Genomic DNA, 12,344 nt, shown 5'->3' with positions numbered 1-12,344 from the left:
AACTGTAGCTATGCAGACAAATTGCAAGAGATAGTATCAAGATGACTAAATAAGTTCTCTCTAAACTCGATCTGAAAATTTTGCTATATCATTACGTATGGTTTGTTTTATCGTTGTCAAGCACTATATACTGTGATAGGTTAGGTTGCCTGTCGACCAGCTTTTTAATTTTTTTTCTGGCCTTACATATGATATTTAATTGCGTATGCTAAAATATATATTATGTAAATTGCATGCAAATTGATGTAAATTAGCCACCTTTCTAAATTTTAAATGCATGGTTGCACCAAGACAAAGTTCTACCCCCCCCCCCCACCGGCAATTTTGTCAGGCTACGGCCCTGGGGTGGGGATGTGGGTCAGTGGATTTTTCAATCAGGCTGACGAAAAGTCACTGACCCCCCCCTTCTGTACAAATGAAAACAGGCTGACCCCTATCACTGAATTCTAAAACATTTCGAGTAATAATTGCCAAGCTGAAATATTTTTACGAAAACAAAAGTTTAATGACATCTCGACAGCAAAAGGTAGGGGGAAGAGCTTGAGGATATGTCCACTTCTCACGGGGTGGGGGGTCCTAGTGGGTCTACCCTTAGAATCTCTCGAGGCAAACGTAACGCGTATAAGTGTGGAGCTTGAGTTTTTATTCAAGCCTTCTGTTTGGTACGGATGTCAACAAGCGCCCTCATCGGCAACATTCGCTTCATGCGATATACCTGTATCGATGATGGGAATCGATGTAATGTATCGGTTGCTAGAGTGTGAGCCGTGTCGGCAGCCCCCTTGCCCCCTTACTGTGTTTATTGATAACATGTGTTCATTCTTACTCTTTTATTTGATTCTGTGGATTTTTTTTTAATGTCTGATATTGATAATTGGCAGGCGTTATAGCAGACAACCATGTGATGGAGCATGCCCTAGATAGGTGGGTGTCCTGACGATGGAGTGCGTGGTGCCCGTTGGTGTTAGCCCGTGGTGCATATGTGAGATCAGAGCATTGCGTATGAGTAGAGTATTACATGTAGACATGGGTATGGTACATTTAAGGTGTGTATTTAGGAGTGGGTGGGCGGGAAAATATTTTGTTAGAATGATGGTGCCTGTGTTCACTGTGCGAACATTGGCAGTGAAAGGCTGAGTGAGGATATGAATTGGTATATATATTAATGTAATAGGAGAATAGTGTTTGGTTTCGGATTGCAGCCCGTGCAGTTGATGGGAGTCATCCCCTGGCATTACCTACGACTATATGACTATGCTATAATCCCAACATTAATTGTATTTACTTTTTGACTTCCAGGGTCACCATATCCTAGTGCAAACCAAGGTTAACATCTTTGAACAGAAAATATGAGATTTATGTCGGGGATTAAAATTACCACACTGTAAGTAAGAAGAGTGTCATTAGTTTGACTCTACCGAACAATGCAGGTTTTCCCCGGGTACTCCGGTTTCCTCCTGCATTACACGAGGGATGGCCCTCACTGGTCTTCTTGAGAGACAAGTGTTTATATATATACTTAAAGAACTATTATGATCACACCACTAACAGGTAACATCTTGACATTATATTGTATTGATTCTTAAAATAGTCTAAAAGTTGCTACTGAACAGCACCCCCGTTGGCCAAACTGTATGATCTTTTGTTTCTATAATAACGGGTTAAACAGCAGTGTTTCCCTTAGCTTAGCTTGCATCTAAATTGTACAACGTCTTTGTTATTGTCTGCTTTCATCGTTAAGTTCATTTGTTGTTCAACTTAATATCCACACATCTCAAAGGAAATAGAATATAAAGCTGAATGACGAGATCACTTGGCTGATGCATCCAGACTTGAGTTTGATACAAGTTAAAGTTATATTTGTAAATAATACATACAGGGTTTTATGTTGCTGGAAGGGGAATGTCCCCTTCATGACCATCCAGACCCCCACAAGCAGAGCAGCCATGATCTTAAAATACACAAAATATTAAATTACTGTATTCTCAATAACCTTTTGAAGGAACACTGTTGGATAGTCATCAGGAGATTATGTGGAATAATATTCTGGAACAAAGAAGTCCTTTCTAGTCCTGTATACCAGTAAGAAGAAGCTATAGTCTAAGAGGAAAACAGAAATTTTTGAGAAAGTTTTTAATGAAATTGGTATTGTGTATTTATTGTATTTCTGTTCAGGTGACAGTGATAGAGCTGTGACTATGGATGATCTGAAAGAAATGAAATACCTGGATTGTGTTGTCAAGGAAACGCTACGACTTTATCCATCAGTACCACTATTTGCCAGGACATTGGATTGTGATGTGACCCTTGGTAGGTGGTGTACAAATAGTAGAAAACTGATTCTTGTACAATTTATAAGTTTTCTAGTGTATCGAATCAAACTTATTCTACCTGTTGGTGTTTGTTTGTTTGTGTATTATGGTCTCAGCTACACCACACATAAACTGAAGGGTCGTCATTTTTTGGATCTCCTATTACCACTTAAGCTAAAAAGCAAGTGAATCAGCCTAAGTTAATTAAAAACCAAACCAGAGTGACTATAGACTTTCTATTAGCCACCACAATAGTTTTACATCTCAGTCAATATTTTTGTCATGAATTACACAAACAAAATACAGGCACTGATAGTGTGCACACACATGAAATGTTACATTTTATTCTCAGTGTAAACACAAATAAACAGTTTTGTGTTTGAATTTTCCTTGTTTCATCTGACAATGATGTTGATTTGTGCTCACAAGGAGGTAATTATCATGTCACTCAATTGAAACTCTATGGACACTCTAGTGTGGTAGTAACACCTTATGTATGTTTAGATGTCATTCTCCAACATTTTTCTTATGTTTAGCCAAGGAAAATACGAGTGACCTAAGGGGCCTTTGTCACTACAAGTCGTTGTCGTTAGACTCATAGTGACAACCCTTAGGTCATGAGTATTTTTGGGCTGAATGAAGAAAAATACTGGCAAATAATATAATTATACCAGCACCAGTAATATCAAAGAAAAATCAGGGAAAGTAATGGCAATTTCAAACATTTTGACTCATATTTCGAACACAGCAGAACCAATGATGTAGACACTCACTGTTGTGACATAGATGTGCATTGTCATGACATAGAATGACCAGAGTATATATTCCATATTTTTTGTTCGACTTGGATCATGCATGGAATAAATCATGTCATTGAATAATTATGTATCAAAATATACATTTATTTACTCATCAGCTGGTCATCATGTACCTAAGGAAGTGGTGCTAATAGTGGCACCATTTACTTTACATCGAGATCCCACATACTTCCCAGATCCAGAAGTCTATGATCCTGACAGATTCTTGTCCAAGAATTCTTCAGGCCGCCCTCCATATTCGTATGTAGCTTTCTCAGCTGGATTGAGAAATTTTTATTTCCATTAGTAGTAACTTGCCCTTTAGTTTATCCCCTTTAATGCATTGGACAATAACCCTTGGATGGAAATCTCACATCATATTTATTATTGTTTTATAGTTTAAAGATAGTCAGCCAAGTAGTGAAAAGGAGATAATATCGACTCCATCACATGGCATCTATAGATCTGGCTATAAGGGCAAAACTTTTTTCAACAATATTTGTAATTTGTGTAGGAAATCTGTTGGATAATTCAACATTCTGAAAATTGGTAAAAGTTGGATTCAATTCCAACATTTCTTGCAATAGTGCTATTACCGAGTGCTAGTATTCAATTCCCACATTTCTTGCAATAGTGCTATTACCGAGTGCTAGTATTCGATTCCCACATTTCTTGTAGTAGGGCTATTACCAGGGGGTTAGTCAATAGCCGTAGAGCCATATTTTAAGTACAATCATTATTTTGTTGGGACCAACTTTGTTGACATCTTCAAGACAATGGGTATTTTCACCCAAATATTTATCCCCAATGGACGAAGCCCGGTGATGAAGTAGGGTGGGGGGGGGGGGGCTACTGTATTTGGTCAAATGCACATGTCCATGTGTCTGTTTGTGTGTGCATGCATGCATCCCTCCATCATTGTATACTCACCTGTATTTCATACAAAGGTGTGCAGCCCAAGTTGAAAACATCTATCAATCTACTCGATTAATTGTTAGGGGTTTCCAGTCACAAACAGACCCCATCTTTACCTATATTATGTTGATGTGAAGATTTGTCCAAAGCAATGCCATGGGATGTTTCCTATGTTGTGATGAGGCCAAATTAAAAAAAGGTTCAGGTTACTGACCCCACCTAGTTTTTCACGCCAACCCTAAACTTTTTTAAGTATTCAAGAAATCACGAAAATCGTGAAGTCTCGCAAGAAATAGTGGTTGCCGAAAAAAACAAAAATTATAGTGCATAGTACACAGCAGAGATGATAGACCAATTTCAACCAAGCCTGCCACAAATGTCACAAACAGTAATCCACATATGCAGGGTACATTGGCATTGGCAATAATGGTTGAATGGCGGCTATATTTATTGTCAAATTTGACATTTTGTGCACTAACTCAGACTGTACTAGTAGCTTAATACGTAGAAATCTAAATTAAGATACTTAACCAGTGTTATTTATAATGAGTTTCAAGACCTTGACATTGCTTCTTCTTTTTTTGGTGACCTTGCCAATGATGACAAAATTTTGATCATATTTGTCATAAAAAATTCAGCATTGACTAGTAAGTTGAAATACTGGTGAGTCTTTGATGAAGACTTATGAAAATTTGTCACTGTATCAATAACTTTTTTCATCTTTCATCTGCATTATTGACATTACAAATCAATTGTAGATGAACAACAAAAAGTTAGTAAAGAATTTATAGATAACACTTACCATTCATAGCTGTTAGGTGTAGATGATGTATATTTGATATTCTGCAGACATACCATGTAATAGATATTGCCTTGAAATACACAGCCAGATACGATAGTACTTTCTCTTGGTCATTATGCCAACAATTATTTAGACTGAGAATGTAGTCATACTCGTATGGTAACTCTGGTAATATGGTCCCCTGGACTGAAGAGTTTCATTTTTAATTTTATTTTATTACATAAATTTTAATTTAATTTTACCACATTTTGACTTATGATGATAAAACTTCCTCTTGGAAAATTTCTTGATGATGTAAATAGTATCAAATTCACTTTATTTCTGTATGTTATTTTGGTATGCTTTACCATGCTTGCTATGGCATGTTGTTAAGCAATAAAAATGGATTGATTGATTGATTGATTTATTGATTTATTGATTGATAGATAAAATTGATAAATTTTTAACGTTTGTGGTGAAATTGATTAAATGATTGATAGCTCTATGAGCTCGGTGGAATTTGGGCAGCATTCAAAATTGATTACTCTAAAATCCATATTATCTAGTCAATGCTAGGGGTATCATTGCAGCCAACGCAACTCATTGTCGCCAATTCGACTCACCATACAAGCGGACACCTGATTCAACGTTTTTCTTTATTTTCATGGGGAGGGGTAACACACATACACATAATGCTTGACTGCAAATTATGAATACAGTTATAATGGAATGTGCCATTATAACTCTAAACCAAACATACAGAAAGTTAAAAGGGATGGGGACTTGATTGTATTGGTGTAATGTAACTGTTGAATATGTACGCACAGCGAATTACCCTCCTAAGGTAAAGAAGGTGCAGTTAAATGAATGACACGGATACTGGTGTAAGTTTGGCGGCAAATACCGGAAGTTCAAGAAGTTTAATTATGAACTCCACCAAATCCAATACATGGCAAAAGTACCAATACATGGCAAAAGTCTGAATAATCTCAGAAATATAAATCTTTCAAAATTTGTCACCCTACAAATACATTGCTCTTACCGGTTATGATGGCAGTGGGTGGGTGGGTTGAAAGTTTACAATGAAAAGTAAATTCATGCACATGCGCAGTACAGGGCTTACTCTTACATTAACATACTAAACGATGATGTCATGCCAAAGAGGTCAACACTGAGGTCATCCCTAGACAGACGGCAATTACAATAAATGACACATTTACACCCAATTACCCTCCTAAGGTAAAGAAGGTGCAGTTAAATGAATGACACGGATACTGGTGTAAGTTTGGCGGCAAATACCGGAAGTTCAAGAAGTTTAATTATGAACTCCACCAGACAAACAGCCGCCAAAAATATATATTTTAAATGAAATTTTGTTATTGATGAGGCCGTGGCTTGCACTGCTGGTGTTAGTGTATAGTTTAAGCTGGCTAGGGCCTGAGTAAGGCTAAGGTATGTAGTTTGGCTTGCCGTGCAATCCAACTGTGTGCGGTATGCCCGTGACATAATGCAATTAACAAACAATTCTTTTTTCAAAATGAACTCTCTAAAAAGGGGGTAGAAAGTCTACCTAAACCCTAACGAATTACAAACACCGTGACTAAACGACGTCACCCAAACTGACCCACTCAAATTTGGTTGTGCAAACTGCAATAACATCTCATTTACATATAATACATAGCTGTGCACTGGACTTAAAGTCTTAATAAGGGACAGACAGTGTCCACAACCGAGAATGCTACTATTGCGCTAGTTGAGTACATGCCAGACCTGCCATACACTTGGAAACCGACAGGCGTGCTTGCAAAGGTACCCTGATATAAGAGGTGTACGCCTCTGACCGCCAGTCGCCATGAAGCTTAATAAGGTCAGTCGGTACCCCGGCCTCGAAGGCCAGTGTTGCGCCACCCCGCCGCAAGCTGTGCAGAGAGTACAGACGTGGGTCCTCCCCAAGCATTTGTATCAGTTTGCTGAAAGCGCGCGAGAGCATACCTTGTGTAAGTGGAACAAGCTTCCCTTTTTTGAGGAAGGTAAAAGCTGGCGCTTCACCAGCCGCCTGTACCTTGCTAAATAAACACTTGAACGCCGACACTGGGCAAAGTGCGCTGCCTGAAATGCGTGCTAAGGGCAGCAATAAAATGCGTTCGTGACATTGAAGTGTCTTGGACCAACGAATAGCGATCATAACAAAGTCCCTTTGAACATCAATGTCTTTTCGGCAAAGATGCCGAGAAGGGTCAAAACCTTTCTGTGAAAGTGGTACAAGATTAGACTTGCGAAGAAAAGTAAAAAAGCCTGTTATTATTGCACACCAGACAGCTGAGTAAAAAGTGTCAGAACGATCAATCAACTTAAGGATATTGGCTAACATGGCAGGAGTAATAGGTAATTTTTGCAATGGCGTGTGCGTGCTGGATTTCTTCAGCCCTGCCAATGTTAATTTCAGATCTAAAGCCAAGAATGAATCAACTGGATGGCCCAGTAAAATGTGCAAAGTCTTGACACCAGCCAAATAGTTACCAATAGATGCTGGGTTACGGAATGAACGAGAGAGAAATTGTGCATATAATGAGAGTGTCTCAGATGATGCTGGAAGTGGTTTGAAATCAAAATGTGAACAGAATAGTCCAAATGCATGAAACTGGGTAACCAGGTTGCGACGAGTCCCCGGTCTGAAAGCTGCTAACCTAGTAAGCCGCAAGTCCTCTTGCAACAGCTGTAATTGATGTTTCCTGTCTGCAATGAGATTAAAACGGATTGCAAAAGCGAAAGTGATCAGTGGGAATATTCACTTCTGCTAGCCCTAGGTGCCTAGTGCTATTTAAAAATGACCTAGCATATGAATTACTTAAATGCCAGCGAGAAAGGCAATCTGCTAATCTATTGTCCGAACCACGCAGATGAACTGCTTTGAGTTCAAACTCGTTAAGTGCCGCTAAAAACCAAAGTTCGCGGGCTGCAGTGAGCAAAAAGGAATCGCGTGCTTTGCCAGAATTCAGGACCAGTACCACGTCCATGTTATCGCAAAATACAAGTATACGGCGCCCTGCCCAGTTGTTGCCCCACAAACGCGCCGCGGCGACAATGGTAAGTGCTTCCAAGCAGTGAATACCCAAGTGCTGTGCTGCTATAAAATCTGGGAAAGCACAGTGAAAGAACTGGTTATGAGTAATGCCACCACAACCAGAGAGGCATGCGTCAGTAGCCACTATACTATCTGCTGTTGACCAAGCCTTATCAGGTATGATAGACACACCGTTGTAACGACATATAAACAAGTACCACCACTGCAAGTCCTTCCGAAATTGTCCATTGAGGAAAATGTGGTGCCTAGAAGAATGAACTGACCTTAAAGTTGCTAACATGCGGCTCATAAAGAGCCTTCCTGGCCGGACACAACCTGCAACAAATGACAGTTTGCCTATTAAAACTTGCAGTTCTCTTCTTGTGCACTTCTTCCGATCTAACCAAATGACCAACAATTGTTTGATCTCGGTAAGTCGGTCTTCAGTTACTCGCAAGGTCATTGTAACGGTGTCCACTGAAATGCCAATGAAAGACAGAGAAGTTGTAGGGGCTACTGCTTTGTCCACTGCCTCTTCCACTCCTAGCTGTACTAAAAGTCTACGGAAAGCAAGGAAAGCTGAATGTGCACGGTGTGGCAAGTCTGCTCCACAAAAATCATCTAAGAAATTAATGGCCTTGAATCCCAACTGCTGAAAGATATAAATGATAGCATTAGTTGTCCTTTGACAGGCCATTGCTGCTGACCTCAGCCCAAAGGGCAGCTTAGTGTCAATGAAAAGTGACCCCCTCCAGGTGAATCCCAGCAAGTGAAAATCGCGCGGGTCAACGGGTAATTGGCGGTATGCTCTTCGCAAATCCAGCTTGAACAATAGACAACCTGGGCCCAGGTCACGAATGATATCTGAAAGTGCATCAATATTAGGATAAGTTAGGTGGGAAGGTTGGCCTAAAAATGTGTCATGGGGAATACCATCGTTTACTGAAGTACCATGTGGAAAGCTCAAATCCATTACCATCCTGCGTTCATCTTTCCCTTTCTTGGGTACTGAAGAGAGGGGTGAGGTAGCAATGGGCAATTTGAGTGGGTTATCTGAGAAGGGGCCTGCTGTGGCACCTAAAGTAACCTCCTTGCAAATAAATTTGTCAATGTGCTCTGCAAAATTCAAAGAAGATGCATGATTGCGGTTAGTAGTCTTTGGTAAGTAAGGGGAAGTGTAATTGACTGGCCAACCGAACTCTAAAAATTCTATCACCCCATAATCTGGATAACCCCGGAGACAAGAACGCCATTCCGGAATATTTAATCCACTGTGTACTGGTAAACGAGCACCTAAGAAATTGGGTTTTCCCAACTGTAACACTTGATAATGCACATCACGTAGCCATGCTATGGAAATATTTTGTGCAGGTGGCCAAGTAACAGATGGTGGTGCTATCCAGCTGGGTAACTCTGGAAACTGAACATGTAAAGTTAGGTTTTCCATACTACGGTTCTTGTACTTGGGATACAAAAAGCTTGGGTTTGGTGTACCTGGTGAAATGGGGGGCTGGTTACGACGCGAGACACTTTGCCCGCATGTAGACTCGCTAAGTGATGTGCGCGCCTGATTGCTAGCTGGACCGGCTGACTGCCTATTATGAATCATACTATGACCCTTAACTGTACTTAAGTGACTGACATTGCAACCGGTGTTGTTAAGAAAATATGAACTCTCACCACAAAAGGGTGTAAACACTTGAGGTATTAAACTAGGAACATGGAATATGCCATTAAAAATGTCACTGTAAAAATCATTGTGCTTGCCACACACCGGCAAACTAGTGTTACTGTCATTAGTAGTAATGCAGGGTCTTACTGAAAGACTGTCTTCAAAGTAAAAGTCTCCATCGAAAGTTGCAGAATTACTGTTGAAACATGACGGTGAAACACTATTTATAAACTTTGCTGCATTTGGAGGTACGGAAGATACTACTTCCCCTGATGACTGGTTGCCTTCCTTACAACCAGCATCACAACTAGTATGCGAATTTGTCTCCCCACTCAAAATTTGTGAAGGAGTGGACTGGAAATCAAAATAAAAATCAGAAACACTACTCACCCTACCAAGTGGCAAGTGAGTTGATTGGAAATTAAAATCTAACTCATCCCTTGTACGAATCTTATCACAAAAAGTAAAACCAGAGTCACTAACACATTTTAAACTGTCAAAAAAATTAACAGACTCGTTAATGTTCATACTACTACTCTCAATGTTATTGTTCTCCGATTGTCATTCCTTGATTGTTTTGTCTTTGTGTTGTTGTTCTCTGAACGATTTGTCGTTGTAAGGACAATCTAATGAAGTGTGACGTTTTTCCAGACGTCTGAAGCGTAAACAGGCTGAACAGACGTGTTTTTCCAACTGTCCGTCCACTGTGTGATCTTTGCTGAAAGCACACGTGTTCGACTGATATGCTGCACAGTATCGTAGTACGCGTGTTTTCTTCTGATACCCGGATGTTGTGGATACGTGCGTAACTGTATTATTATTAGTATTACTATTACTATTAGTTGGTGGGTTCCGAACAAATTTTGCATGTATGTTGTCGAAACTATCACCCCAATGTAGTTGACGTAATTCGAGGGCATGCAAAATGATACTGTGGAATTTACGTACACGATCCCACGGGTATAATAATGCATCTGTCATGAGATCTTGCAGATGTGCGAGTCTGTGCTTAGCTTCATTTCTGGTCAAAGTCGCGGATTGAATGATTTCTAGCTCGCCTATAACGAACTGAGTTAATGACAGATCCTCATATCTAATTTCGTCTAACTGACCCGGGTTGGGGTCCTGAACAAACTCGTGTGGCCAAGGTACATATTTCTTTACCCTGTCAGATGACCTCCTTTGAGCTCCACTTTTCATAGTCTTACCTTTGTTTTTACATGAGGCCGCACTTGCCGATTGGCGTCGCGTCGTTGGTTTCCCGCTCCTTTTAGTATTGCTACATTTCCTGCTTGTCTTGAATGTGCGCGAATTTGTATTCGATTGTACATCGCTTGACTCGGAGTCGCTGAAATCTTGTGTCGATGATGCCGTTGAATCTACGGTAGAAGATGATGAGTCTTTTTCTAGCGTGAGCAATTTCGCTACTGAACGTTGTAAAACTTTTTCTTTACGTAGATCTTTCATCGAAGGGCGATCGTAGCGAGTACCGGAGTTGTGAGGTCGGTCTACCTCCTCCTTGGGTGATGTGGTGTTCCCCATTACATGCTCGGTTAATATTTTCATTTGGTCCGCCAACCTGTCAACCTGTCTCTGTATACCTGCACCGTCGTCTCCATTGTCTCGGCTGGTTAGCCTGTCCTTAGATGACTTGGCTGTTGACTTATGCTTGCCTCCGTTGGCCTGGTCGCTGGTACTTGTACTCGGACCTGCTAAATTGACGTCCGCCCCTTCCATATTATCGCTTGAATTCCCTGACATGTTGACAGAACAAAGCTTCCCACTTAGTCCCTGGTGGCCCTGGATAGGTTTGCGACAAGTGGTACAAAGTCGGAGGGACATATGAGAGAAATTATTGCCCCAAAATACTGAGCAGCTCCACACACGACCGATTTGAAAGTTTACAATGAAAAGTAAATTCATGCACATGCGCAGTACAGGGCTTACTCTTACATTAACATACTAAACGATGATGTCATGCCAAAGAGGTCAACACTGAGGTCATCCCTAGACAGACGGCAATTACAATAAATGACACATTTACACCCAATTAAAGGCGGAGACACGGCGGAAAATGAGATGGCGGCAAAACTGCGGAAGTTTGTGAGGTGTATGTGTGTTTGTTATGAGAGAAAGACCATGAACAACAAATGAAAAATATAACCAACAAAAGGACTAACCAACAAACCATTGCCAACCAACAACCAACAAACCATTGCCAACCAAACAACTAACGAACCATTGCCAACCAACCAACCAACCAACCAACCAACCAACCATTGCCAGCCAACCAACCAACAAACTAATCAACCATAGAGACCCATCTAGTCAGAGAAAACCAAAAACCACAGTAACAAACCAGACATACTGAAATGGGATAACAGAAAATCAATGGGGTGCTGTATGTATATGTCAATATGTAATATGTGATCACGCGCAGCGACGACAACGGACCGAGATGCGAGGTAGATGATGACGCGAATATGATGGATTGGTGCCAGAGATGCAGAAAGTAATGTTTTTAATGTATGTATGTTGGAAGGGGTGGGTGGGGATGGGGGGAGTTAAAAGAGCAATCATTCATGCAGGCATACATACTAAAAAAAACTCCTAAACTTACTTGGTGCTGATGTCTGAAACTGTTTTTCTGTTCTTCTAAACTCCTCCAACCTCCAGTTCTACTAATAAAATAACTTGAAAATACAATTTGATATATAAATTACACTTCAAAAGATAACATAACTGTAAAATACACCTCAGTATCGTAGTAATCAAATACATCAATCAGTCTTGGGTCTTCTTA

The 12,344-nt window shown here is 40.3% G+C and overlaps 1 protein-coding gene and 1 pseudogene across 1 annotated transcript; one reads left to right on the top strand and one right to left on the bottom strand.

The window, feature by feature from the left end:
- Positions 1-939: 939 nt before the first annotated feature.
- LOC144452085 (cytochrome P450 4V2 pseudogene) lies at positions 940-3,416 on the top strand (annotated as a pseudogene).
- A 3,130-nt stretch (positions 3,417-6,546) lies between these two features.
- On the bottom strand, positions 6,547-9,478 carry LOC144452084 (uncharacterized). Its single transcript, XM_078143096.1, has 2 exons — positions 7,654-9,478; positions 6,547-7,541 (listed from the first exon to the last, which is right to left on the bottom strand). Exons 1-2 carry the CDS (start codon positions 9,476-9,478, stop codon positions 6,547-6,549), a joined length of 2,820 nt encoding a protein of 939 aa, XP_077999222.1.
- Between the last annotated feature and the right edge of the window lie 2,866 nt (positions 9,479-12,344).

The sequence above is a fragment of the Glandiceps talaboti genome, chromosome 22 (genome assembly GCF_964340395.1).
Source record: "Glandiceps talaboti chromosome 22, keGlaTala1.1, whole genome shotgun sequence".
NCBI classification, from domain to species: Eukaryota; Metazoa; Hemichordata; class Enteropneusta; family Spengelidae; genus Glandiceps; species Glandiceps talaboti.
This window is presented reverse-complemented; position numbering and strand designations above follow the sequence as displayed.

Coding starts and splice junctions, on each gene's coding strand:
- LOC144452084 (XM_078143096.1), bottom strand. CDS start 9,478: ATGATTCATAATAGGCAGTCAGCCGGTCCAGCTAGCAATCAGGCGCGC. Junction 7,542..7,653: donor CCTTTCTCGCTGGCATTTAA/GTAATTCATATG, acceptor ATCTCATTGCAG/ACAGGAAACATCAATTACAG.